General features: G+C 54.1%; 1 protein-coding gene across 5 annotated transcripts in view; it reads left to right on the top strand.

Moving 5' to 3' along the window:
• Positions 1–26,108, top strand: part of TMCC2 (transmembrane and coiled-coil domain family 2) — a 45,142-nt gene extending 19,034 nt beyond the window's left edge. Inside the window, exons 2-5 of one of the 5 annotated variants that reach the window (XM_064273316.1) lie at positions 13,109–13,322; positions 21,322–22,262; positions 23,536–23,671; positions 24,329–26,091. In XM_064273316.1, the coding sequence (XP_064129386.1) occupies positions 13,109–13,322; positions 21,322–22,262; positions 23,536–23,671; positions 24,329–24,640 (1,603 nt within the window). In that variant the 3' untranslated portion in view covers positions 24,641–26,091. Of the gene's footprint in view, positions 1–9,824; positions 14,309–21,321; positions 22,263–23,535; positions 23,672–24,328 lie in introns of those variants that run through there. The other 4 variants (XM_064273320.1, XM_064273319.1, XM_003410259.4 and 1 more) reach the window with 4 other exon arrangements.
• The last annotated feature ends 1,459 nt before the right edge of the window (positions 26,109–27,567 follow it).

Here is a 27,567-nt window from a genome sequence, read left to right as displayed (position 1 = left end):
GTAATAAAGGACCACAAACTGGGGCGGGGGAGGGGGGGCTTAAAACAACAGAGCTGTGTTGTGTCACAGCTCTGGAGCTTAGAAGTCTAAATTCGGGGTGTCAGCAGGGTCATGCTGTCTCTGCAGGCTCTAGGTGAAGATCCCTCCTTGTCTGCCCCAGCTTGTGGCAGCCCCATGTGTTCCTTGATTTGTGGCTGCATCACGCCAGTCTCTGCTTCTGTCTTCACATGGCCGTCTTCCCTTCTGTGTGTCACTTCTCTTTTTATAAGGGCATCAGTCATATTGGATTAGGCCCTACCCTATTCCAGTGTAACCTCATATTAATGCAACTAATTATACCTCATAAACTCAATTTCCAAACAAGGACACATTCACCGGTACCCAGGATCAGGACTTCAACATATCTTTTTGGGAGACATGCTCAGCCCACAACAGTGGGTTGGTTACCTAGCGTTCAGGTTCAAGGAGAAACTCTGGTATCAAATGGTAAACCATCGGTTGTCACCAGAGCACATAAACGTCCATACACAAGACCTGGAGTTGTCCTCGCATCAGTTCTTGGGTTCTTGTGCATCTTGAGATTGGAATACTTTTAGAGGTCATTCATTCAGCAGACGTTCGTGTGTGTGTGCGATATGCCAGACACTGTCCAGCAGCTCACGTTTGTTTTGCACATCTCCAACTTATGAAGTGCTTTTGTAGACATTGTTTCACGAATTCATTAAAACAGTCCTGCGATGTAGGTAAGCCAGGTGATATGGTGACATCTGACTTTTAGAAATAGACCCAAAGAGTGGATGTGACTGTCCAAGGTCACAACACTACTAAGAGACAGAGCTGGGGCTAGAACCTGGGTTTGTGGACCCCAAATCCAGTGTCCTCCCCACCATGCTGTGCTGCCTCTGCGTGTGCCAGCACTAAGCCTAGGCAGCGATGGGCAGGCACAGCCTTTAGCATGTTTTACACAGCACAGCCCCCAGCTCTGTGCTTCAACATCATCATTCCCATGAAATGTCGTTTCATATATTCCACAAATGACCTTGCTTCTAGATTTCTGTAAGGAGAAAGGACTTTCCCACAGGTACTTATGGTCCATTTGTCTATAGCAGAGCCTCACCTGGTCAGCCTTCGAGTCAGCAGCTGCCCTCTTGCCTTCCTCGTCAGTAGTCTGGACATCTTCACCAGGCACCCCCCTGCCTCCTCTTCATTCAACAGATATTTATTGAACATCTGCTATGTACCAGGCATTGCTGTAGGCACTGAGGATGCAGTAGTGAATGAAAACAAAGCCCCTACTCTCGTGGAAGAGTCCTAGGGTAGTGCAGATGGTTAATGTGCTCAGCTGCTAACTGAAAGCTTGTAGGTTTGAGTCCATCCAGAGGCACCTTGGGAGAAAGCCCTGGCGATCCACTTCCGAAAAATCAGCCACTGATTTTGGGGAACAGTTCTACTAATGGGGCACAGTTGTGCTCTGACACACATGGGGTTGCCATGACTTGATGGTAACTGAAACTGGTCCTCTCACGGAGATTGCATCCTAGCTGGTAGGGGGAGACAAACACGAGATAAATGAGTACACAGTGTATCACGTTGTGATGAGCGCTAAGAAGCAAAATAAAAGCAGAGTGAGGGACAGAGCGTGGTGGGTGGTCAGGAAAGGGCTCTCCGATAACTGAGAGAATGAACCATGGGGATGTTTGGGGCAGAGCATTTTAGGAGGAGGGACAGGTAGGCGAGAAGGCCCTGAGGTAGGCACGCGCTTGGGATGTACAAGGAGCCACAAGGAGTGCAGTGTGGCTGGAGTGGAAGGAACAAGGTGGAGCCTGTAGAAGGGTCGAAACCGGGGAGGTGGGGTAGGGGCAGGAGAGTGGGGAGGGAGTGAGGAGGGTTCCAGATTAAATAGGGAAACCCTGGTGGCATAATGGTTAAGAGCTATGGCTGCTAACCTAAAAGGTTGGCAGTTTGAATCCACCAGGTGTTCCTTGGAAACTGTATGGGGGCAGTTCTACTCTGTCCTATACGGTCACTATGAGTCAGAATCGACTCGTTGGCAGTGGGTTTTTGGCTTTGGTTAGTGGGCCAGGAAAAGGACTTTTTTTTTTTTTTTTGAGTGTGATGGGAAGTCATTAGAAGGTTTTGTGCAGATGAATGATACCTTTTAAAAAGATCACTCTGGCTGCTGTGTGGAAAGTAGCTGTAAGCAAGGGTCTGCACAGGGTCTAGTGAGGAAGCTGTTGGAGCTCCCCAGGGTCAGGTGATGGTGGCTTGGAGCGGGGCGGGGTGGAGGGGAATGGTGGAGGCGGTGACATGGCTGGAGTCTAGATTTGCTTCAAAGGTAGAGCCACAAACTTTCCTGATGAATTGGATGTTGGCCCGGACAGAAAGGGAGCAGCCAAAGCTGGCTCCCAGGACCTTGGCCTGGGCAACTAGAAAGAATAAGTAGCTACTGAGTTGAGGAAAATGGCAAGTGGGGCAGATATTCGGCAAGGGTGTTGGTGGGGAGGGGTGGCGGTGGTGGAAATCAGAGCTGGGTTTTAGTCACATTAAGCTTGCAATGGCTATTAAACATCCGTGTGGAAGTGCCAAAGAAGCAGTCAGATGCGTGATTTTGGAGTCCTGGGGAGAGATCCAGACTGGAGTCATCAGTATAGGTAGAATTTAAAACCATGATGCTGGACCATCTGTAAGCAGAGCTTCAACTGGGGAAAAGTCTATTCAAAGAGTGAGATGGGATGAGTTGGATTGGAGGATGACAGGGCCCTGTAAAATGAAGAGCTAGCGGGGTCCAGGAGAAGGAACTGGGTTGTTCAGCCTTTAGTGTGCCAGGGCCCTGCGTGGGCAGCAGCCGGTCCCCCCTCTCAAAGGTAGGTCTGTGAATACATTTAAAAATCAAATTAAAAATCCTGTCCAGCACCAGACTTGCTGGCCTGACAGAGGCTGGAGAAACCCTGACAGTATCCCCCTGGACACCCTTTCAGTTCAGTAATGAGGTCACTCCTGAGGCTCACCCTTCAGCCAAAGGTTGAACAGGCCCATGGAACAAAACAAGACTAAAGGGGTGTACCAGCCCTTGGGCGGGGACTGGAAGAAAGGAAGGAACACGAAAGCTGGTAATACGGAACCTAGGGTGGAGAAGGGAGAGTGTTGACATGTCGTGGGGTTGTTAACCAATGTCATACAACAATGTGTGCACTGTCTGGTGAGAAACTAGTTCTCTAAACCTTCATCTAAAGAATAAAAAAAAAAAAAAATCCTGCCCAGCAAGGGGCCCTGGTATTACAGCTGTTTTGTGAGGCAAGAACATGGGAACCTTGTGGCCTCCGGGTACCCAGGGCACCCGTGAAGATCTCCAACTGCCTGAGCAGATGGAGGGGTGGGTGGTGGGCAGTGGGCACCGACCAGAGTGGGCAATGCTGTGATGCCTGCTGAGTGGGTGTGCAGTGGGTCAGGGGCTGCAGGGGTAGGCACACCAGCAGGCTAACTGCTTTTCCACGTGGCTCCTATGTGGTCTTCACTCTGTCCCTGAGGTATCCAGAGGGCGGGGAGGAGTCTCTTCCTGCTGCGTGTGGACTACCAGGCCCAAAGACTCTTGGGTTAACTGACTGGTTCGGGGTGATAATGCGGAAAATGGTTGTTACTGTGACAGCTTTATGCCCTTGTTTAGAACTTGCCGCTTTCTAGAGTTTGTCACATGTGTTGTCTGGTTAATCTTAACAACATATCTGTGAAGTAGGCAGAGCAGGTATTATTATCTCCATTTTACAGACAGTAGACTGAGGACTAGGAGTCCCACGGTGGTGCAAACTGCTAACGTGCACTGCTGCTAACCAAAAGGTTGGAGGTTCGAGTCCACCCAGAGGTACCTCGGAAGAAAGGCTTGTTGATTAACTTCTGAAAAATCAAGCATCGAAAGCCCTGTGGAGCACAGTTTTTCTCTGATACACACGGGATCACCATGCGTTGGAATCATCACCTCAACAGCAACTAGTAGCTTGAGGTATGGAGGAATCAAGAAACAACCTGCCTGTGGGTACTCAGCCATTAAATGCAGAGAGAGGACTAGATCCGTGTTCCTAGACTCTCCACGAGACCAAGCTGAGAACTGAAGTCAACTGAAACTGCTAGGGCCCATTTTATGCACCATCCACAGGGAGCAGCCTTGCCTCAGCCAAGGGAGGGAATGCTATCTCTTGGTTGGCGTTTCTCCTTCAGTTATATGGCTTTTGTGACCTGAGCTGGCCTTCCAGGGATGGCTGTGGCCCTTGGGGTCCCAAGGAGAGAGCTGAGAGGAAAGGGGTCTTCCAGCCATGGGGAAGCCCTGCTCTGTCAGCTGACCCCCCAGACCCAGAGGCTGTTGGTTGTATGATCCCCATGGTGGTTCCGCCCTGGTTTCTGGGCATGAATAGAAGGTATTCTTCTCTCTAGTAAACAGCCCCACATGGCTCAGCAAGCGCCGGCGATTACTAGCATCTATTTTTAATTCATAAGCCTCCCCACGGCCCACACCCTGGCCATTGTTCGGAGCTCACCAGCTGGCTTTTGGACCAGAGTGGGCCCAGGCAGGGGTTGAGTTACCGAAACACCCTGGAGGCAGCTTAAATGGCCAAGCTGTCTTGGAAAGACTCACCCTACCCCCACCTAAGAAAGTAGGGGACTTAGAACCCCAACGAGAACAGGGGTGCAACAGAGGTGCAGAGGGAGGCTCCTGGTCCAGTGAAGCAGGCTTACCTTGGTGATGAAGTTTGGTGGTAGTTTGGTCATCATTTGATCCCATCAGATTCAGCTTTCTTCCAGGTCGTGCCTTAAATTCTTTCCCTACAAAAACAAATTGTCATCTCTGCCCCACCATTCTGCCTTTTGTATGCTTTTGTATGACTTGTATGTGTAAGGTGGATAAAAAAAATTGTAACCACTTGTTGCCTTTTGGGGCATTGGCCCGGGACTGGAGAGTGAGGTGAGCTCTGGGCTCCCCATGGGTGGGTGTGTTGTCTTAGCCTCGGGAAAACGCTGGCCTGGATGGGGGCTGCCGAGGGAGTCTCTGATTGTGGAGTGGAAGTGGAGTTGACTCCGACTTTCCGTTTTTTGCTAAACAGTGACTCCTGGAAAATGTGTACTCTCTCGGAAAAATCTAGCAACTCTTCCCTCCTGCCTTCATCCCCAATGCCCCCGCTTTTAGGGAGGGGATTAGCCCTTGCGAGGGTCGGCAGCTTGTACTCTGTTGCTATCTCTTCTGTGTCTGACTCGGCCATCACTTGCCTCTCTGCCTTGCTCAGAACCTCTGCCAGCTGTGACTGCATTCCCGGGCTAGCTCGGCCCAGCTTGCGCCTCCAGCCTGTGCAAGGTGCATCCAGGTGGAGGGTCTCAGGAGGGTGACGGTTGGAGGGGAAGAGCAAGCAGCTGGTTCGAGGCCCACTTTGCCAGCCTAGCCCCTGCCCTTCCCCTTGTAGGCAGTGTGGCTGATCTCCTCTGAGGGTGAGGAGGGGATGGGGTGGGAGCCGGGAGCATCAGGGCGGCCTTTGGGGACCAGCGTGGAGGTGCTCAGTTGTGGGAGGCCTTCTATAGCCAGGCTAGGCTGCTGCCCCCTGGCTTAGAGGGGAGGGTAGGAGAGAGGGCCAAGGTCTCCACCAGGGGTGGTGGGGGCTGAGGGGGGGAAGGCAGGGAGGTGATGTCACCACTGGCTGCTTTCTTGTGGCTCACGGAGCTGTTATCTCTAGGACCCAGACAGGGAGAGTGGGGGAGTTTGGCTCATCACCTAGACCAGAGCCCACCCTGACACCCTGTCCTCTTGGGACACTCCCCCACCAGATTTACCCAGCAATGAGATTTCTTCTCTGCCCTGACATAAGTAAGCAAACCTGTTTACGCTGAGGGATGGAGAGTGAGGGGCCTCCCTTAGCCATAGGCCCTTGCCAAGGGCCACTGGTTTGTTTATGTCTGGGAGCCTGCAGGGTGGGGCCAGCTCTGCTGAAGAGGCTTCTAAACATGTCTCCTCGGCAACTGGGAGAGGCCAGGCCGTTCCACCACGGAGCCCCCTATGTGTCTGAGCTCGTAGGCCAGGGTGCATGGGAGGCCACTTCTGCACATGCTTGGGCCCATGCCAGCCTGGACTCACACCCAGGCTTTCTGTCGGGAGCTGGGAGGACAGATGCCTTCTCTGTCATGGAAAGGTTCCTGGGCTACAGGCAGAGCCAGCAGGCCTCAAAGAGGCGGTGCCACTCCTGCCAGCCCACTTTCCAGGCCGGGCTGGGTACTCTGGGAGTTGCCAGGAAGCAGGGCTCCCTATCTAGGTGATTAAAGGGCCCTATTTCCTAGAAGCCTTCAGGCCTCACCATAGCAGAAGACCTCGTTGTGCCTGGCAAGTGAAAAAGTTCTTCCTTTAGTTTGATTTGAATTCCTCATATTCAGGTGAAACCCCTTTCAGAGGTCCTGTCCAATCAGGAGTCGTCCTTAGATGGTGCAAACATTGAACACGCTCAGCTGCTAACCGAAAGGTTGGTGGTTCGAGCCTGCCCAGAGGTGCCTCAGAAGAAAGTCCTTGTGATCTACTTCTAAAAAATCAGCCACCTGAAAACCCAGTAGAGCGCAGTTCTGCTCAGACACATGTGGGGTTGCTGGGAGTCAGAATCAGCTAGACAGCAACTGGCTTTTACTGGTCCAGTCAGGAGTCGAGTCAAAAAATGAAGCCTCTGCCCTTTTCCTGAAGCTGTGACGCCCGAGACATGAGCAGCACCATCCTCTCGGCTTTTGGAACAGACTTGTGGGCTCAGTGAATTGTCCCAGCAGGCAACTGGTCTCTGGAATTTTCCTTTATTCTTTTCCCATGACACCCTCGACTTTCTTTCTAGTTAGAATGGAGACCAGTGTTCTCTAAATTAGCCCTGGCTCCCAAGAGTGTAGATGTCCCTGGGGCACAGGGAGTAAAGTTTGATAATTTCCAAGTTACACGGCAAGAGGCCGTGCCTTCTTGCCACCCTCGTGTCTCAGCTCAGGCCAGAAACTTGTGGGAGATGCTTCTGGCTCGCTGTGGCCCTAGGGGCAGAGAGGGTGCTGGCCTGAGCACAAGTGATGGCCCCCTGCTCAGGTCTCCAGCCATCCCCCTTGCCTTGTCTACCTCGGCCCCAGTCCCCTCGGACGTGCTCCCCAGGCCAGAGCCGCTAACAGTCAGCAGCCAGAGCAGCTGCCTGTCCTTGGGTTGCAGACGGTGAGGAGCCGGAGCTGGCAGTGTGGGCTTGGGCCATGGGGGTTGGCACAGGCCTTCCCAGCCACTGTGCAGATCCCTCCCCGGGTTGGCCACATCCCTGAGATGTGACACTGGACCCTGGTCCCCTCTGGTGCCAGGTGAGGTAATGGAAATACAATATCACAAACCTGATCCTGACTTCTCCCTCTTCTTCCTTTTCACAGGCACAGTTTGGGCTTTCTCTCCTTATACCCCAAGGGGCAGAGGGCTCTGAAATAGAGGCAGGGGTGAATGTACACGCCCTGCTGCCTTCCTTCCAGGCTGAAGTCGGGGGCTGGGATAATGAGCGCAGCTTCTGGGACAGCAGCTCTCTCCCACCTCCCTTCTTTCTCCAGTGAGTGGCACTGGAGATGTTCCCAGCAGGTTGTCCGGCTGCTCTTGGCTCCCCAGCCCATTTCCCACATCCTCCCAAGGCTGACTGAGATGCCTCCAGCTGCTTGTGTCCCCTTGGACCTCTCCCAGGTCTGGATATGGGCAAGTTCTCCCTGCATGCCTTTCTCTTTCTTTTAAAAGTCTCTACAGATAGCCCAGCCAGGGACCCGAGCCGGGCCAGTATCCGTAGCTAGTAAATAATGCAGCGTGCTCGGCAAAAGCTCCCTCAGGTCCTGGAGATACTGTGACTAGGAGGCCTCCTCTGGGCAGCTGAGGAGACAAGTGCTCTGTAACATTAGCTTCATTACGTAAGGTTTCTTCCCTGCAGGAGAAGGCTGCTTCAGACTCAATATCATCTGGGCCTCACACCTGTCTACTAAGTCGTCCCTTTGGAAGCTTCTTGGCTGGCATCTGACGGTCAGTGGAATAGCATGCTAGTCTGCAGAGTGCTCTTACGTATGTTTCTCATTTAATCACATCAGCTCTCGGTAAGCTCTGAACCCTGAGTAAGCAGGACCCCACATGGCTTCTGTGCTTCCATCCTCTGCTTTTAGAAAGGAATCATTCTGAAATTAGAACTGGTTGCTGTCAGGTGGATTCTGACTTCAAGGCGACCCTACAGGACAGAGTAGAACTGCCCCACAGAATTTCCAAGGCTGTAAATCTTTACAGAAGCAAACTGCCACATCTTTCTCCCCTGGAGCGGCTGGTGGGTTTGAACCCTTGACCTTGTGGTTAGTACCCGAGCGCTTAATGACTGTGCCACCAGGGCTCCTTTGTTCTAAATTATTCTGGACAAATAGAGTGAGGTAGAGGGTGCCCTAAGGAGCCCTGGTGGCATGATGGTTAAGTGCTCAGCTGCTAACCGAAATGTTGGTAGTTTTAACCCATCCAGCCTCTTCACAGGAGAGAGACCTGATGATCTGCTCCCGTAAAGAATATAGCCTAGGAAACCCTACTGGGCAGATTTCTGTCACACAGGATCACTAGGAGTCTGATGACACCTAACAACAGCAGGACACTCTGCTTCTTAAAAATTGCCCCCAAAGGAGATGGTCACTTTCTCCTGGGCCTGTTCCTAGGAGTGACTATGAAAGGCATGAAACTATTAGTCTTTTCTACCTGTACAGCACAAATTTTAATTTGCCTAAAGGTGACCTTGGAAACCCTGGTAGACAGTGGTTAAGAGCTATGGCTGCTAACCGAAAGGTCGGCAGTTCAAATCCACCAGGCACTCCCTGGAAACTCTATGGGGCAGCTCTACTCTGTCCTATAGTATTGCTATGAGTCGGAATCGACTCGACGGCAATGGGTTTGGTTTTTTTTTGGAAAGGTGACCTAGAGTCCTTGGGTAGTGCAAAGGGTTAATCGCTTGACGACTAGCTGAAAGATTGGTGGTGTGAACCCACCCAGATGCTCCTGGCAGCCTGCTTCCAAAAGGTCATGACTTTGGAGACCCTATGAAGCAGTTCTGCTCTACACACATGGGGTCACTGTGAGTCAGAACCAACTTGATGACAACTAACAACAACAAAGGTGACCTAGGTGAGAGGCTGTCCATCCCAAAACCTGTTGGCATAGAGTCAACCCAGACTCATGGTGACCCCATGTGTGTCAGAGTAGCACGGTGCCCCATAGGGTTTTCAGTGGATGATTTTTTCAGTAGATTGCCAGGCCTTTCTTCTGAGGTTGCGGATAGATTCCAACCTTTTGATTAACAGCCAAGCACATAACTGCACCTCCCGAAATAGGAGTGTCTGTGGCATTAGGTCCGCAAAGGACCAGGGGGCGAAGAAATGCGTTGTTTCCCTGGCAGCAGCTGCAGTGGGGAGGCATGTTGTGTGCACCTGGGAGTGGCCCCACAGCTTCCCCTGCATCCGCCAGTCTGGCCCTTTCTGTCTTCCTTCCCAGCTCATACGGCTGTGTGTCTCCACCTGCTCCTAGGAATACTGACCACTCTCCCAAGCCCCATTCCCAAGAGAACTTGGGAGCATTGGGGAAGCTGCCTGGCCTTTCAAGGAGGAACCCTACCTGGGAGATTTTCACAGCACATTTGGGGCCTGCGGTTTTTTGAGGCCTCACCTTGTATTCTAAGCTACTAAATTTAGCTGTTTTTCAGCACTGTTCTTTGCTCCTAAAGCCTGTGACTTCTTGGGTTTCCCACCCTTCAGAATGTGTGGTTTATACTTTTTTTTTTTTTTAATGAGAAAGAACTACAAGTAGAAAGATTTTTTTAAAAGGGGCTGGGGGAGGACAGAAGAATAATAAAAAGGGCAAAGGAAGAGGAAAGGAAAAATGTAATGCTTGAAGAGTGTGTTAGTTACCTGGGCTGCTGTAACAAATACCACAGGTGGGTGGCTTTAACAAACAGAAATTTATTCTCTCACAGTTTAGGAGGCTGGAAGTCTGAATTCAGGGTGCCGGCTCCAGGGTAAAGCTTTCTCTCTCTGTTGACTTTTGGGGAAGGTGCTTGTCTCTTTTCAGCTGTGTTCCTGGTTCCTTGCTGATCTTCACGTGGCCTCCATCTTCCCCTGTTTGTGCTTCCATCTCTGTGCCTCATCTACCCTTTATATCTCAAAGGCCCGAAGCTGATATGACCTTGTTAATGTAACACTGAAAACCCTGTTCCCAGATGGGATTACTCACATGCATAGGGGGTAGGATTCACAACACATATTTTGGGGACACACTTCAACCCATAACAAAGCGTGTTAAAGAAAGAAAGGGCGTGGCATAACGTATAAGGAAGCGGAAGAAACAGGAAGGCTGTGGAGGAAAAACTACACTCGGGAGCCCGGTGAAAGAGAGGGCTCAAACCTGCCGGAGGTGCCAGGGAAGAGCTCTGTGCATGGACCTGGCCAGCCTCCTGCCTCCCCTGCAGGGTGGCCGGAGCCCACCTGCCTCCCCCAGGCTCAGGCTCAATGTGGAAGAGTAGACAGAGCGAAGCTGGAAACTGCCAGTGCTCAGCAGCTAGTCCTGTGAACGGACAGTGACTGCCCTGCTTCGGCTGACATGTGGCCTGTCTCAGCCAGGCCAGAGAGGAGGCAGCAGGGAGTGGGGGTAGACGGGACCTAGTAGGACGTACACAGGACTGGCTTTTACGCAGCTGCACCTTTTCTTTGCAGAAGGATAGTTGCTTTGTGGCTCACGTCCTTTCAGAGACTGTCGCTTTAGCTCTCACTGCAGGAGTCCCACGTCTGCCTGCCACTGTCTCGCCCTTGCTCCACCTGGCAGCCCCTTTTCTGGCTTTCCCTGTGCCAGGCAGGTCTTCCAGGTTCAGTCTGAGTGATGCACAAACCGGTATCGTTTGATGTGGATTGTGTGCGTGTGTGTGCACATACCCACTTGGTAGGAGGCCCTTGGGAATAGTCCTCTATTGAAGTAAAACCTACTGTGTGCCAGGCATTTTCAAGCACGTCGTCATTTTATCCTTGCCAAGGCCTTGGGGGAGTCCCTGAGTGTTGCAAGCAGTTAAGCGCTCTACTACTAACCAAAAGGTTGGTGGTTTGATCCCACCCAGAGGTACCTCAGGAGAAAGGCCTGGTGATCAGCTTCTGAAAGATCACAGCCTTGGAAACAGTTCTACCATGCATACATGGAGTTTCCATTAATCAGAATCAACTTGATGGCAAATGGTTTGATTTTTTTTTTTTAAGGCTCTGGGACAGAATTATCATTAGTACCATTTTGCAGCTAGGAAAACTGAGACTTGGCTGCAAAGGCTTAGCTTGTTTACCCTCCTCTCTTCAACCTCCTGATACCACAGATCCCATTCACCCGGGTCTCCATCAAGGCTGCGGCATAGCGGCAGCTGCCTCCTCTTGTAGTTGTGAAGACACGTGTGAAACCTCAGATTTCCAGTGCCCGCCCAGGCCGTAAGCTGGCAGAGACAGGGTGAGGATTTACACCAGGTCTTCTGACTGCAGGGCACTCGGCTTTGCTACTCAAGGCCTTTGCCAGTGCCCAGGGAGCCCAGCCTTGGCATGTCTTCCTGCCAAACAGATTCAACTCAGCCAAGGCCTTCCAAGCTCCCCATACTTCACACACTCCTCCCATCGGCTCTGTGGTAGGAGGCCTACCCATTTTGCAGACATGAAAACTGAGTCTCCAAGCCTGTGGTGACTTGACCAAGGGTCCCATAGCAAATAAGTGGTAGAACTAGCACTCAAACTCAGGGAATTGATTTTCCCACCATGCCATGATACTGTGGGCTCCCTGCCCCCAACACCCAGAGCAGGTAGTTCTGTATCCTTGGCAGATTTGGGAACATCTCTTTGGTCCAAAGACGAGAACAGAATCATAGAGAAAAATGGATCTGTCTCCTGGCAGCTTGCCTGGTAGGCATCCCCCTGGTTCCTATTTGTTCCTCTTCTCTTAGCAGGCTGTTGGTTCACCCCTGGGCCCCTATCCTCTTTTCCTGTTGCTTAGTTTTTGTGGTGATGAGTAAGTTGTCCCTGGAGTGGAGTTGACTCTCTCACTAGAGAGAAGGCACGTGCCTTTCTTGGGGGAGATGCTCCCTGATGTCATCTTGGTGGTACAGCGTGGCCTCACTGGAAGCTCTTTTTGGGTCTTCACGATTCTGGGCAACCAGGGGAGCGAGACCTTCAGTACAGAGAGAGCCCCAGGGCTCAACTTACTCAGCCCCTTCTGTGCCTCTCCTGCTGCCTGCTGCTGCCTCTCCTTCTTTCTTTCTGCTCCTCTTTTACTTGTAAAGAAAAGTTAAAAACGTTAGCTTAGTGGGTTAGAAAGGAGGGGGCAGGAAAGGGGTGTCAGGGAAGTGTGAGAAGACCAAGGTGTCTCCCTTGCTACGGGGGACAGAACAGCCATAGCCGGACTGTCCTATTTTGTGCCTAAAGTGAGATAGATCAGTCAGTCATTCTATAAACATAGATATTGAGGGTCAGTCTTCTGCCAGGCACAGTGATCACGTGATGGTCCCTTCCCCCTGGTCGTTTAATGGGGGCAGTAAAACCTCTTTACAAATAACCATTATGCAACATGAACAGTTGTTGTCTTGCACCATGTTGTCCATTCCTCCATGTGGCGCCTCTATGTGTTACAGCATAGAACAGCTCTAGAGGGTTTTCTTGTATATAATCTTTATGGGAGCAGGTCGCCAGGCCTTTTCTCCTGCAGTGCGAATGCTGAAGTATAAAGCAGAAATTGAGTACCACAGGAAGGAGATCGTTTATAGGTGTGGGGAGCTGCTGGAAGTGTCTGAGTTGGTCCCAGAGCCTGGGGCCTGTGCAGTATGCTTTGCTGGACCCCTGTCCTCACAAACCCTGAGTCACTGGCCACCACAAATGTTTGTGAGGTTTCCGTGAGCCCAGGGTATGGGAGTCCTGCTCTTGGTGATTTTGGCTGTAGGCCCTGGCAGCAGAACCCCAGAGATAGCACTGGGTCTTTCTTATCTCTTTACGCCTTCTTGAGCTTGGGCCCACCCCATCTGTGGGATCCGTGTTGGCCCTCGTATTTAAGCCCGAGGTTGCCCTCCAGGCTCAAGTTGGTGCAGAATCAGAGTCCGCTTTGGCCAGTGATTCTGCCCTGGGAAGCTGTGGATAGAGAGCCCCAGCCGGCCCTGGACTCTGCCAGCCACGAGCGCCCCACTGTTTGCCGTCCTCAACTGTGGACACCGGACCCCCTCTGCTGGCCACTCACAGAACTTCCTGCGGGGACTGCCCAAATGAAGTCCAAGGAGGAAGGCCCTGCTGTGAGTTTTCCGTCATGTCATGTTTCGTCTTGGGTGTTTTGCCTGGGCAGCACTGGGGGACAGGGAGAACGGGGGAGTGGGAAGCAGAAGCGAGAGGAGAAGTGGCTGCAGTGGTGACCACAGCAGAATGCATTTCAGGGAGAGGAACTACCCTGGAGGAGCCCAGGGAGGCTGGCTGCTGTCTGATTTCTGCAGGCATTTATTGGAGTAGAGAGGAGGCCTGGTGGGCGGTGGTGGCTGAGGAGTCAGTGGGCAGGGCGGCAGGGAGGGGCCTTGGGGCCAAGCTGGCTGTGCCGGGATCTGTGAAGGACCCCCTCCAGGCTTCAGTCTTCTTGCTTTGGAGAGCTTCTCTACTCCCAGAATCCAGGCTAGGAGGCCCACTCCGTTTTGAGGCTGCAGCAGGGGGTCGGTGGGACTGTGCCTGGGCTGTGCTCTGTGACAGGGACTTCTGATGGTGGAGGCATTTCTGGCCAAGCACGGCGTGATGTGAGGGGCAGGCAGAGCTCCCATTTGAATGGGTGAATGATGCAGATGAACATGCCCCCAATGCTGCCAGGTGTGCCCCCGCTCTGTGCTGGCGGGGCTGCCTGTCACACCTGGGTATCATGCCCACTGAGCACACAGGGCAACAGCTGGACTTGGTGGGGGGCTGGGGACACCTCTTCAGAGAGCTTGGCCCATCTGCTTGGTGACCTCTGTGGCCTCCTGCCAGATGGGAAGGAGCAGCCCAGGCGCCCCCGGGTGAGGGAGGAAATCTCCCAGAGCAATCGCCCCTAATCCCTGGGCTGGGCCTCAGACCAGGCATGGCGGCTGTGGAGACTGGGAGCTCAGGCACACCCGCTTGCAGACCCCGGCTTCCCACGGCAAGCCCGGCGCTGCCCAGGGACTGTGACCCCGAGTCCCTGGCACAGTCCACAGAGAGCTGGGGCCTCAGAACCCCTGGGATCCCATCACCAGCCCGGCTCCTGGAAATGGCGCCCACACAGGTGAAGCCCCTGGTGGGTGAAGGAGAGAAGCTTACTGGGAGGGTAGGGGCCAGCATTGCCCTGCCCTGGCTGGGTGGGGTGGGGTTGTGGAATGGGGAGAAGACCATTTTTGCAGATTGTCAGGTGGGCCATGCGCACCCTCTGGTTTCTCAAGGGTGCAGCTGCCTCTCCTCTCCCGTGATGGAGAGCCCCTGTGGCTGGGAGAATGGAGGAGGGGGCTGTACCAGGCGTTCCCAGCCTGAGGCTGTCAAGACAAGTGCAGGGAGGGCCCCTGGGGCTGGGCTTCTGGTGCAGGAGGATGCATGAATGAGAGGGACGGCAACCCCAGAAACCAGTGGTCGTGTGTCACTCCAGCTGGGGTCAGAGAAGCTAATGTGAAGCTAAGTGGGAGAGGCGTTCCTGGGGTCGTGGTCGCTTCTGCCTGCAGATGTGGCAGGGAGAGGGCGTGGGGAGGTCTGGGTCCCTGTGCAAAGGGCAGTGAGCGGTGCCCAGTGGACAGTGGGAGAGTCCACAAGGAGCAAAGTATTTAGGGGCCTGAAGAATTTGGAGTACTCAGAGGGTGGAGAAATGAGGAGACCCCAAGGTGGGAGGGCAGGTGTGGGGGTTCACCCAGGGGTCTGTGGGTGTAAGGAGAGGAGAGTGTGTGATATTTGTGTGCACAAAAAGGCATTGTTCTCAGCAGAGGTTTGGACCAGCATCCAAGGGGTGGGTCTAACAGAAAGGCCCAGAAGCCAAGGGTTAGGTGAGAGGAGTGTGTCCACCAGGAAGAGAGGGCAGCCCTTAGGGTCAGGGTGGAGGAAGAATCGCTGGCTGCAGGAGATGGTTTGAAGCCTGCCTCCAGGGCCCTGGGCTGCTGAGATAGTAGGTGCTAGCTGCACTATGCCTTAGATCCATAGGTGCTGTGGGAAAGGGTTGGGGGTGGGGAGTGAGCTTCCTCATCTCTATGAAATCTACTCCAAAGATCCCCTTGTCAACAGCCAACCAGTTGCCATTAAGTTGACTCCAGCTCATGGTGACCCCAAGTGTGTCAGACTAGAACTGTGCTTCCATAGGATTTTCAGTGGTTGATTTTTGGAAAGTAGATCACCAGGCCTTTCTTCTGAGGTGCCTCTGGGTGGACTCAAACCTCCAACTTTTCAGCTAGTAACTGAGCGTTAACAGTTTGCACTACCAGGGACTCAGCCCCCTTGCAGCAGAGTGGAATTCCTTGTAAAGCCACCAAGGGCGTGCTATAGCACGAGGAAAGGGGCACTACCCCTATAATCCCCCATGTGGTAGCTAGGACCTTGCTGTGGGGGCTGGTTACACCCTACCCTGCCCCACACGTAGCCCTTAAGCGTCTAAGCATTTGCCTCTCAGCCCTCTGGAGAAAAGCCGCTTAGGCTCCCAGACACCAGTAGAACCCGGGGCGGGCCAATGCCTCCCCCGCCCCTCACCGCCCCGCCCTCTGCACCACTTTGCCCACCACGGAGGGCTTGGGGCAGCTGTGATGATGCGTCCAAAGCTGGGGCTGGGCAACTTCATGGCCACATGTCTCCCCCAGGAAGAGAAAGTGCCACCAGCCCACCAGGAGGACTGTCAGCTGTTTGGGGGGCTGGGGGCAGGCCCCTAATGGCTGAGTAATTTTTCCAGCTCTGGCTGGGATGCCAGGTTGGTGTGGGGCATTTCAAGTTCCCTCCCTCCCAGCTTCGTGATAAGGTCAAAGACTGTCAATCTACCTCTTTGAGCTGAAGGATTTTAGCTGGATTTTCCTGTCCTTCCTGGCCCTGGCTTTCCCCCCTTACCTTGAGAGCTAGTAGAAGAAGAATCTGAATGTTCTCCATGCCAGGAGGGGCACTCAGCTCAGAATCACAGGGCCAGAAGTCAGCAGATAGAAGCATCTCTGCTGAGTCACCTGACAGCCCACTGGGAGCCCAGACCCTGCTCCCAGGAGCAGCATCCTGCATGGATCCTTCACCTGCTTGGCCAGACCCACAGACAAGTCAGGGTTGGCCCCAGATGGGACCTGAGGGCCACCTGTCCCTGGATGATAGGGCTGCCCTGTTCTCCTGGAGGGAAGCATAGAAGCCCAGAAAGCTCATCTTTTTCCCTGTCGTTCTTTCTTTCCTCCTTTCCTCCCTCCCTCCCTCCTTCTTTCTTTCCTTCCTCCTTCTTTTTAATCTGAGAGCCACCACGATGCTGGCTTTCCAGCCCCCTTAGCAGATGCCTAGGACAGCCTGCTTTGTCCCTTAATGGGAACCCACTTTGTAAATCTAGGAGGGGACTGCTTGACCCCAGGGTGAGGGAAGTGACAGGTTCGGAACCTCTGCTGTCCCTCTGGCAGACCATACAAACAATGACCGCTTGCACATACCACTTACAAGTGGTCACTATATGGTCCATCCTTCTGAATGTTTCTGTTTTTATACAGTTGGTGAATGAATAGGACCATGATTCACATTTCACAATTTTCAGAGCTTTCAAGTCTATTGAACTTTCAAGTCCATTTGACAGTCTTATCACCTGGGGGACGAGGTGGGTGTACATGTCCACTCCCAAAAAAGCTTCACTTAAGCCTGATGCTTTCTGCTTGGACGATGTCTACCTGGTGCTTCCCTGGACCTCAGGGACCCAGGCTGCTGGGCTGGAGTGTGAGAGGACGAGCAGGCTTCCCGGGTCCAGGGCCGGTTAACATGAGGACACTGAGCTCAGCCCCGGAGAGCTGGGAGTCCTGGGAGGGCCATGGAAGCCAAGGCTGGGAAGCCTGATCTGGCAGCTCCTGTAATCTGGCGGACTGCCTAATCCGGCTCCTTTAGTGTTGCTGGAAGAGGGCCGTGTGAGGGGTGCCCTCCAGGTGTGTGTGGGCGCAGGCAGGCTTCACTGGAGCAGGGAGAGGGAGAGGGGAGCGTAGGGCCTGACACTTCAGAGAGTGCCCCAGCTCTGGCTCAAGTCCCCATCCAGAACATTCACTGAGCACCTCTTGGACTCAGTCTTGGTGTAGAACAAGGTCAATGGCCCAGGTCCTGCCTGGTGGACACCCTGGTTGCCCAACATGAATGGTGGGAGCTGAGGAAGGGGCACGAGCCTCCCACCACACTTCTCTGATTCTTGGAGCCTGCCCAGCCTGTGCACTGGGGTTAATTCTGGGGCCACCCCAGGAGAGTGGGGTAAGGAAGCCTTCAGGCTGGGAGTCACCTCCACATGTAGTGCTGGTGGCTGGGCCTGAGCAGAGAGCTGGGCCATGTGGGCCGGGTGAGGCTCTGAGGTAGTTTCCAGAGGGGTGTGGCGGTGCTCCAAGCTGGGGGACCCTGGAGTTTTTCCTGCTAGTGACCAGGAGTTGAGTGAGCTGTATGGCTTCTTTTTAGTCCCCCAGCCCCAGGACAGGGAATTGGAGTGAGTGAGGACGAGCTTCTGCTCTGTGAAAATGTGACCCTGCAGTGAAGGCCCATGTGCCCTGTGCATACCCACATGGAGCTGCAGCCCAGGCCAGCAGGTTGGGAGACTCTGGCCATCACACCAGGTCTCCCTCCTGTCTTAGAGCCCTTGCTTCACTCTCTTAATTTGTTTTTGACCCCCTGCTGTGTGCCCTGTTATTGTACTGTGGTGGTTGCCTTCACCCATGACCTCATTTTATCCTCCCGCCAGCCCTCTGAGGTAGGTAGAATTGACCCCCTTTTATAGATGAGAAAACTGAATCTCAGAGAGATTAGTGATATATCCAAGATCACACAACTGGTAGCGACAGAGCCAGGGCTCTAATCGGTGTCTGAGTCCAAATTTAGTGGCTGCTCCATTGGCCTGCAGGCCCCGTATCCTGTCTTATTGCTGTTCTTTCTTGGCAAATCTCCTTGTCTTCTCATACTTTCGTCTGGTTCCACCACTCTCAATCTTAATAGCTTTCTTGTCTTTTTCCCTAACTCTCCCCCTTTCTCCTTCTCTGATTTTCCTTCCATTGTTAAAGCATAACTCCCTCTTTGTATCTCTGCCTGTACGTCTGCCACTTCTTGTCTTTCTGTCCCTCGGCCACCCTCTCTCCTTCTGAAGGGAACCGCTGCCATCTCCCACCCTCCTCAGACATGGGAACTGGGTCCTGGGAAATCTAGAGTTGCCTCCAGGGATGAGGGTGGGTCCTAGAAAACTGGAGAAGGGGGTGTTGAGAGAAACAGGGCATCTGGTATTTCCTGTCAGCATCTAGAGTGCTCCTTGTTCTCCAGAACCCTGAAACAACCTTTCCCAGGTCCCGTCAGCCTGTGTGTGGGGAGGGCAGAGCTGAGTGAGATCACCCCATCGCTGGTGTTAGGGGTGCCTCAGTCCAGCCTGGAGTGAGGAGGCAAGCCCTTGCCTGCTTCCCAGCTCCCAGTGGTGTGAGAACAGCTGAGGGCCAAGGGAGAGGACTGCAGGGTCTAAGGAAGTGGCAGGTGAGTGAAAGTTCCTGAAAGGCTTCCCTGAGGATGGGCTCTGAGCTAGAAGCAGGGGTGAGCCCAGTCTCTGAATTAGAATCTCTCGTTATAGATCAGTAAGTCTCTCTCTCTCTCTCTCTTTCTTGTTCTCTTTCTCTCTGTGGTGAATTGGCAGGGGGAGTTATTCAGATGTCAGTGGCTGCTGAGGTATTTCAGTCCTGAGGGTAAAAGCCACAGACAGGATCTTGGTATCTCTCACACAGTGTTCCCCCAGGTCACTCTCCCCTCCCCAACCCTTTTTTCTCTCTCTCTCTCTCTCATTCTTTCTCCCTCCCTCACACACACCCCCCACACAGGTGGGCTGCAGGGCCTGTACTAGCAGCAGAGCCCCCCTCCCCCAGGTCGCCGCAGGAGGGGTGGTTGCTGCGGGTGGGTGAGTGAAGTCTTCCTGGAGATATCTGGGTCTCTAGGATTAGGGGTTAGCTCTAGTGAGGAAAGCTGGAAATGTCACAGTGGTGAGTCTGCAGAGGTGACTTTATTTGCTGTGGCCACTATGTAGACATTTCCAAGGATTTGCTCTTGGCTGTGGAGACAGCAGGATAGGGCTGGGAGAGCACCTTTCTTTTTCCTTGCTTCTGTAAAGCCCCAATTATAGGATACCCTGATTTAGTTGCTCTGGAGTTGAGAACCACTGATCTAGACTTGTGTGTCCCAAAGAGGTGGCAGGGACGAGGGAACCGCTGCGAGGACCAGGCTCCCTTAGAGGCAGAGATGCTCCAGCAGCCCTGTGGATCTGGGAATCTTCAGGCACTTCCCAGCCTCCAAGGTGGGGTCAGGGCCTGAGTGTCGGAAACAGACAGGGTTCAAATTCTTGGTCTTTCATTTGCTGGTTTATAGTCCTAAGCAAGTGACTTACCCTCTGTGAGCCTTGGTTTCCTCTTCTGTAAAATGGGAATAATAATGATACTGACCTCGTGGGGTTGTTGCTCTGTTGTAAATGAATCTATATACATAAAGCACTTAGAACATGCCCGGCACGTGTCAACAAGTATTAGTAATAGGAATTGTTGTTACAGCTTTATCCTTTGTCCAAGGCATTTAGGAGAGCAATTCAAGGGGAATGCGGAAGGGCATCCCCAGTGTCCCCAGCAGAACTGTGACCTGGAAAGGCCCAGGGAAGCCCAGAGAGGAGCAGCCCTCCCCTGCTGCCGAGGTTGGCAGGACTGTTTTCCAGTAACTTTGCACCTCACAAAAGTGGAGCCCGTGACTACTGCCTTTAACTGGCACCGGCTGTTTCTGGTTCCAGTGGGTGTGACTGGGCCACTTTCTCTGTGTTTAACCCCTTCCTCCACGTATACCTCGCCCTCCCCCTGCCCCCCATACGTACAAAGAACAAATGAGCTGGCCCAGCTGTTCTTGGGGCGCGCTGTGTGTAAAAATACATGGGGTTGAGCCATTTCCTGCTGCTTCCGTTGTTGTGTGGTGATAAGACACCCAGGACTCAGCTGTGGACAGAGAGATCCACCCCACGGGCCACGGGGGGCCAGACCCCCGGGAGAGAGGGTCCCCAGCCTGCCCTCTCCTCTGACCCTGCATTTTCCCTTTCCTGTCTTCTGTGACCTTTCCTTCCTCTCTACCTCCTTCTCATCTTTCTCAGTCCCTCCTCTTCTGCCTCAGCTCTCTGAGGTTTGTGTTGCTTGTGCCTTCTTAATGTGCTCAGGAAGCCTGCCAACTGGTGGGGAAAAGGGGCCTGTCATTTCCTTCCTGCGTGTTTGTCCCCTGCCAGCTGGGTGGCTGGCCCCTCGTACCCCCAAAGCTGGTCCCCGATTCTCTTGGCCTGTGAGTTACCTCTCAGACTTCAAGCCCTGGCAACTTAGCCATCAGGGCAGGTGGGTGTGTGCACCTTTCCCAGGTCTGGAGGACCAGGCAGGGCTGAGTACTCCCGCCACTATGAAGCGGAAGAGGTTGCTGACAACTCCAGAGAACTGGAAGGTAACGGGGCCAGGAGAGGTGTCAGCATTGGCGGGGAGCTGCTGGGTGCATTAGTGAAGACAGGGTAGGGAGACCAGGGAGACATCCTTCCCCTGCATGGGACCAAAGTATAGGCTTTGGTCAGCTCTGAGGGAAAGGCTGCCCAAGACACGAGTCTTAAGTGAGTCCAGAGGGACCGTTTTGTCTCCACTGAGAATCAACCCTGTGGCTCTCTGATGAGGCCTCAGACCTGCTTTCCTGTGTGATGGAGCAACAGGAGTTCTGAGCTGAAGTTCTGTCTTTTTGTAGCTGTGTATCCCTGAGCAACTTGCTTGACCTCTCTGGACCAATTTCCTGATCTGTAAGACAAAGAGGAGCAGATCTGCCCAGACTGCATTTTTTGGATCTTGTAGAGAGGTAGATAGCTGAGGTGAGAGTCCTTTATAAATGGCGGCTGGTAGGCAGCTGTGAGGGACCTGTTGTTATTCTCTTGGACTCTTTCCCTGAAGATTCCTATCCATCTTTGCAGCCATCTTACAGGCAGAGAAACCGTGCCCAGAGACACCCAGGCCACAGGTGTCCAGGAACACATAAGAGAATTCTGCCCAACCCCCCACCCATGGTTTTCTGATTTAGCCACATTTCCTCTCCTTGCCTTCCTAGGTCGAAAAGGGGGACCCTGTGGCCCTAAGCCTCCCTGGTGGCCCAGGCCATGGTGATGCCGATGGCCCCATCAGCCTGGATGTGCCCGACGGGGCACCAGACCCCCAGCGGACAAAGGTGGCCATCGACCACCTGCACCAGAAGATCCTGAAGATCACAGAACAGATCAAGATCGAGCAGGAGGCACGGGACGACAATGTGGCGGAGTACCTGAAGCTGGCCAACAACGCGGACAAGCAGCAGGTGTCACGCATCAAGCAGGTGTTCGAGAAGAAGAACCAGAAGTCCGCTCAGACCATCGCCCAGCTGCACAAGAAGCTGGAGCACTACCGCCGGCGCCTGAAGGAGATCGAGCAGAACGGGCCCTCGCGGCAGCCCAAGGACGTGCTACGGGACATGCAGCAGGGCCTGAAGGACGTGGGCGCCAACATGCGGGCCGGCATCAGCGGCTTCGGGGGCGGCGTGGTGGAGGGTGTCAAGGGCAGCCTCTCAGGCCTGTCACAGGCCACCCACACCGCTGTGGTGTCCAAGCCCCGGGAGTTCGCCAGCCTCATCCGTAACAAATTCGGCAGTGCCGACAACATTGCCCACCTGAAGGACCCCCTGGAGGATGGGCCCCCTGAGGAGGCGGCCCGGGCGCTGAGTGGCAGCGCCACGCTGGTGTCCAGCCCCAAGTATGGGAGTGATGACGAGTGCTCCAGTGCCAGCGCCAGCTCAGCTGGGGCAGGCAGCAACTCTGGGGCGGGGCCCGCTGGTGCACTGGGGAGCCCCAAGTCAAACACACTGTACGGTACCCCTGGGAACCTAGACACGGTGCTGGAAGAGCTTCGGGAGATCAAAGAGGGGCAGTCACACCTGGAGGACTCCATGGAGGACCTGAAGGCCCAGCTGCAGAGGGATTATACCTACATGACCCAGTGCCTGCAGGAGGAGCGCTACAGGTAGGTGCCAGCTTGGGGACCCACGGGCCCTTGTGGGCGGGAGAGGGCCACCAACTGCAGTCTCAGGGTTCTAGACACTGACGAGGGAGCCTTGAGACAGGCCCTGAGCTGCTGAGAAGGGCCAGGAGGAGGGCCTGAGAAGCCTTTCTCCAGACTTGTCAGGGCAGCCAGAAGACATGGATCCTGGGACCTGTGGAAGGAAGGCCCTGCCTGTCTCAGGATGCTTTGAGCCTCCTGCCCTGGAGCATTAGGTGGTCAATGGATAGAAGGGGACTAGCTGAGACAGGGACCAGCTCCACAGCCTCTCATCTGGACACACTCTGGGGAAGAGCATCGGCTCCAGAGCCAGATTCCCCCCTTGCTGTCCAGTTGATTCTGACTCATATCAACCCTGTAGGACAGTAGAACTGCCTGGGTTCAAATCCCAGCCCTGCTATTTACCATTTACCTTGAGCAAAGTACTTAATTTCTCTGGACCTGGTTTTCTTGTCTGTGAAATGGGGATGATATGGATACCTACCTCTTAGGGTTGTTGTGAAAATGAAGTGTATCCAGACGTGTAAAGTCAGAGTGTGTACATTGTACATATATACATGGTGAGCTGGAACTTCCAGTTAAAACTCCTGAGGTCAGCCTGGACAAGCGGAGTCTGGTCCCTCATCTCCCTCTGCTGGCCTCTGCTCTGTATCTGCCATGTGGCACTTGACACTTGCTCCCTGGTACGCTTGCAGATCTTTTAATGCATCAGCACTTTTTCTGTTTCATCTCTACACATATGAAGAAGGTTTGGAAAATTGAGGGGAAAGCATGCCTAAAATCCTACCACACTCCATGATAGCCATCTTTTGATCTTTCATCCTTTAGAGAAGGGACCATGTCCTCTATACCTGTGGGTCCCTGTTACCCAGGAAAGCATACTGGCCCAGGGCGTAAGAGCCCAGGTTGAAGTCATTCAATCCCTGACACCTCCATTCATAAGCCATGTCAGCCTAGGCAAGTTGTGAGCTTCAGTCTTCCCATCTGTGAAATGGAATGACACTAGCACCTGCCATGTGGTGAGGATCATAGAGGTATGAGCTGAGTGCTTAGCACAGCACCGGCACGTATAAGTGCTGTGTCAATAGTAGCTTTATGTTGTTGCTGCTGAAATTTGAACAGGGCCCAACAGTGGGGTGGGTTGAGTCATTGTGGAGAGAATGAATGAAATCAATCCTGGGGATAGAAGGGAGGTACGGGGAGCCAAGCCTGGTGTCATACCTTCTCCCTTGGCCAGGTACGAGCGTCTGGAGGAGCAGCTCAATGACCTGACTGAGCTGCACCAGAACGAGATGACCAACCTGAAGCAGGAGCTGGCCAGCATGGAGGAGAAGGTGGCCTACCAGTCCTACGAGAGGGCTCGGGACATCCAGGTGCGGCCAGGGACCAGAGGGTGCAGGTGGTTTCCAAGTGGGGGCTGGTGAGCCTAGCCTGTTCCACTGGTCGGGCAGATAGGCACACGGATGCAGAGGGCAGCGTGCGGTGGGTGGAGACAAGAGGCAGAGCAAGAGTGCAGGGTACAAAGGCAAGCTGACTGCTGAGGCTGCCTACATCCTGACCTCTTCCATGGCAGCCATGGAGATGAATATTTGGAAACCCTCAACTCAAGACAGCTGGTTTAGGAGATGCTGGGTGGTGCAAATAGTTAAGCACTGGGCTACTAACCAAAGATTGGCGGTTCAAACTCACCCAGAGGCACCTTGGAAGACAGGCCCGACAATCTACTCTGAAACACATGGGGTTGCCATGAGTCGGAATCAACTCAATGGCAGCTGGTTGGTTGGTTAGCCTCCCTCAAGAGGGAGCTAGGATTGAGCCATCCTCCCCTTCCCATGTTCATCAAGACCCCCATGTCCTAGCATCTGTCCTAAATAGCCATGAAGGAGTCAGCCCCCAGCTGCAGCTGGTCACCCTACACCCCTTTGGAGGGGACCTCGTGCATTGTCACCTTCTTGGTGGGGCAGAAAGATAGGCTCAGCCTGAGGGTCCCACCTGCCTGAGCTCCCATGCTGACCCCTCTGCCCCTGCAGGAGGCTGTGGAGTCCTGCCTGACCCGGGTCACCAAGCTGGAGCTGCAACAGCAACAGCAGCAGGTGGTGCAGCTGGAGGGCGTGGAGAACGCCAACGCGCGGGCGCTTCTGGGCAAGTTCATCAATGTGATCCTGGCGCTTATGGCCGTGCTGCTGGTGTTCGTGTCCACCATTGCCAGCTTCATCACGCCTCTCATGAAGACACGCCTGCGCATCACCAGCACCGCCCTCCTGGTCCTCGTCGTCTTCCTTCTCTGGAAGCACTGGGACTCGGTCACCTACCTCCTGGAACACGTGCTGCTGCCCAGCTGAGGGGCCAGCCCACCCAGCCCCAAGTTCTCCCGGCCCCGCTGGCCTTGCTTCTCCGGGAGGGACCTGGACCGCCAAGTCCCTTGGACTTCTTCGTGTGTCCGGTCTGGCCTTCTGCCCAAACTGTCCATTCCAGCAGCTCCTGCCCCTTCCCTTGCCCTGCTTCTGTCTGATGCCTCCTTGTTGGCCTCAGGGAAGCCTAGAGTGCAGCCCTGGTGGAGACAGATGGAGGTGACACGTGTGGCCAGGGGGCAGAGGAAGACATGGGGGTTGGGTTGTTTTGATTATTCGCAGTCACACTAGGACTTCTGCCAGCTGACCTCAGGATGTCCCCAGTCAGGGAGGCCACAGAGAGGAGAGGAAGGAGGGCTGTGCCTCACCCTTCCCGGGGAGGAGCCCACCTTGGAGGCAGCTACTGTTCCTCCCATGGAGATGGCCAGGATGAAGGCGAGAGAGCAAGGGAGGAGGCCCAGCTACCCGTTTCCCACCTCAGCCAGTCAGAGGCGGGGTTCTGGAGCTGGACCTGCTCTGGTGATGTGAAGGCTGCAGGCTTTGGAGGCCATGGGGTGTGGCTTTCCCTTGTGTTTTCCCTGCTGTTCTTCGCCTGTCACTGGACCTGCCATCTTCAGGGAAACAGGCCCCAGGGGCCCCAGCCTCAGCCCATGCCCTTAGGCTTCTGGGAGCAAGTTGGGTTCTATTTATTATTTATTTGTTTCTTTGTGCCCCCACCCCTCACCCCCGGCCCACAGCCAGGGCTTTTTCTGGGCTCACTAGGGTGCTCCCTTACTGTGTGGCCTCTGGATAATGCCACCTGGGAGAAGTGGGCAAAGCTGCCCCGCCCAGCCTCCGGAAGCAACGCCTCACCCAGGATGGAAGGAGCGGGCCTCTTTTATACATCTATTTATTTTGTACGTGTGTGTTTGTGTGGAGAGGGCTGTTTGTCATTTCATTTTTTTTAAGGCTCTGGAGTGTTGTGTATGGTTTCTCTTCACATCCCAGCCTTCCCATGGCCCCTTCCAAGAAGAGAGGGGATTTCTCGGAAAAGGAGAGAGGAAGCTCCCAGAGCGGGGAAGGGCAGTGCCTGCCAGCTGTTGTGAACCTTCCCGAGAAATAAATATCCTCTAAATTTTCAAGCCATCCAGTCTCGTGTTGATTGGTTACATTGTCTCCATGGAAACCACCATGTCTCTCCCCACACCTAAGTGTCCTGGGGAATATGCTGGGCCTCGCCCACTGGCCTGAGGCCTCCTTCCTCCAGGATCGGATGGTGAGCAAGGCATAGCCTCTTCTACCCTTCCCACGTTTCTTTGTGCAGCCAAAGCTCTGGCCTAAGTGATAGGGGAAAGAGGGGTCAGACCCACCGCATCCAGCCCTCCTGCAGCGCTCTATAGGAGGAAGGAATGTGGCAGAGAGATTTCCATAGCTTACAGTGGGAGGCCTGGATGACAGCAGTCATGCCTGTGTATGGCCACAAGAGGGCTGCAGAATCCCTACTCTAAACCCTCTCCCCGGCTTCATCCCAAAGAAGGGCATTTATTGGAGTTAACTTGGCCTTATCAATAGGGTCGCTATGAGTTGAAATGGACTCAGCGGCAATGGGTTTGGGTTTTTCTGGTTATCGGTGCAGTCCAGACAGAACCCAGATGGCCTGCTCACCAGGAGCGGGAGCAGAGCCTTGGACACACAAGCCAGACTCTCAGGGTCTGCTCTCTGTGGCTATAGCTCCCACCCCGGCAGTTCCCTATGGACACCCACAAAAGGAACCGGATTCCCAGCAGGAACCCTGTGAGAGCTTGGGAGAGGCCAGCTGTCTCCTCCTGGCAGGAGAGGGAAATACTGGCTTCCAGCATAATGGGAGCAGGAGGGGTTGTGGGAAAAGCACCCACCCCAGAGTCTGGAGACCCGGGTCCTAGCCCATGACAGTGCACTTGTGACCAACTCGCATCCCTTCTCTGGGCCTCAGTTTCCACATCTGTAGTTTGGGACAGATGCTGGAGCTCCTAATTTCAAAGGGCTCTGACTTTCTGAGGTTCTGTGGACCTGAGAAATCAAAAGTTGCAACTGTATCCATGATCTCTGGCTTGAGGGGATTCCAGGAGACAGGGAGAACAGGGGCCCTACGGGCAAAAGAGGGCGCTGTGAGGAGCAAGGTATTGGCAGTTCTGTCTTTGCCTTCTTATAGTGCAGGAGTTTCATCAGGGCACCCCTGCAGCACCCTCCCACAGTGCCATTCCTGTGTCGGCACCCTCTGCTCTGCTGGCGGCCCAGCACACTCAGCGCCCTTGGGGGCCTGGGGGGCAGGAGCCACATTCCTGGGCCCCAGGTGGGGGGTGGCTGCTCTGGGCTGCAGACATTTTCCACATTCCTCCCCAAGGTCAGGTGCCTTCTCCACACTGGCATTAAATGTCGCTGCCAGCCACAGTCCACAGTGAAAAGGAGGAGGGGAAGGGAGGGTGGAGGTCATTCTCCCCAGCTGATCCCAAGGCCACAAAGCAAACAGAGGAGAGACAAGGACCATCTTCTGCAAAAAGTGCAGACGCAATATGTCCCATGCTTGTCTCATTGCTGTGACAACAGTGCCATCTGCAGAGCTGTGTGCTCTGGGAACTGGGTTTGTTCCTCTGCTGGTCACTGACACTTCCTTGTTTGTCTCTACTCCCTCCTAAAAAGGGGTGAGTTATCCCCGTGCTGGAGTGGCCCGCTTCTCCCCCTAGGTTCATAGGTGACAGTCAACCAGGGTGGCTGCCTCTGCTGTGGGCCATCCTTCCTTGGACAGCAGGACCAAGGAGCAGGCTCCTCTGGGGCACCCGCCTCCCAAACACCAGCTGCACACCTGGGGCAGCCAGAGGCTCAGCCAGGCAGGCCCATTCCCCAGCCTTTGCCTGCCCAGTGTGGGGGCAGCTGAGAATGCTCTCTGCTGGAGTGGGCGG

This window comes from Loxodonta africana, chromosome 20 (assembly GCF_030014295.1).
Source record: "Loxodonta africana isolate mLoxAfr1 chromosome 20, mLoxAfr1.hap2, whole genome shotgun sequence".
Taxonomy (NCBI): domain Eukaryota; kingdom Metazoa; phylum Chordata; class Mammalia; order Proboscidea; family Elephantidae; genus Loxodonta; species Loxodonta africana.
This window is presented reverse-complemented; position numbering and strand designations above follow the sequence as displayed.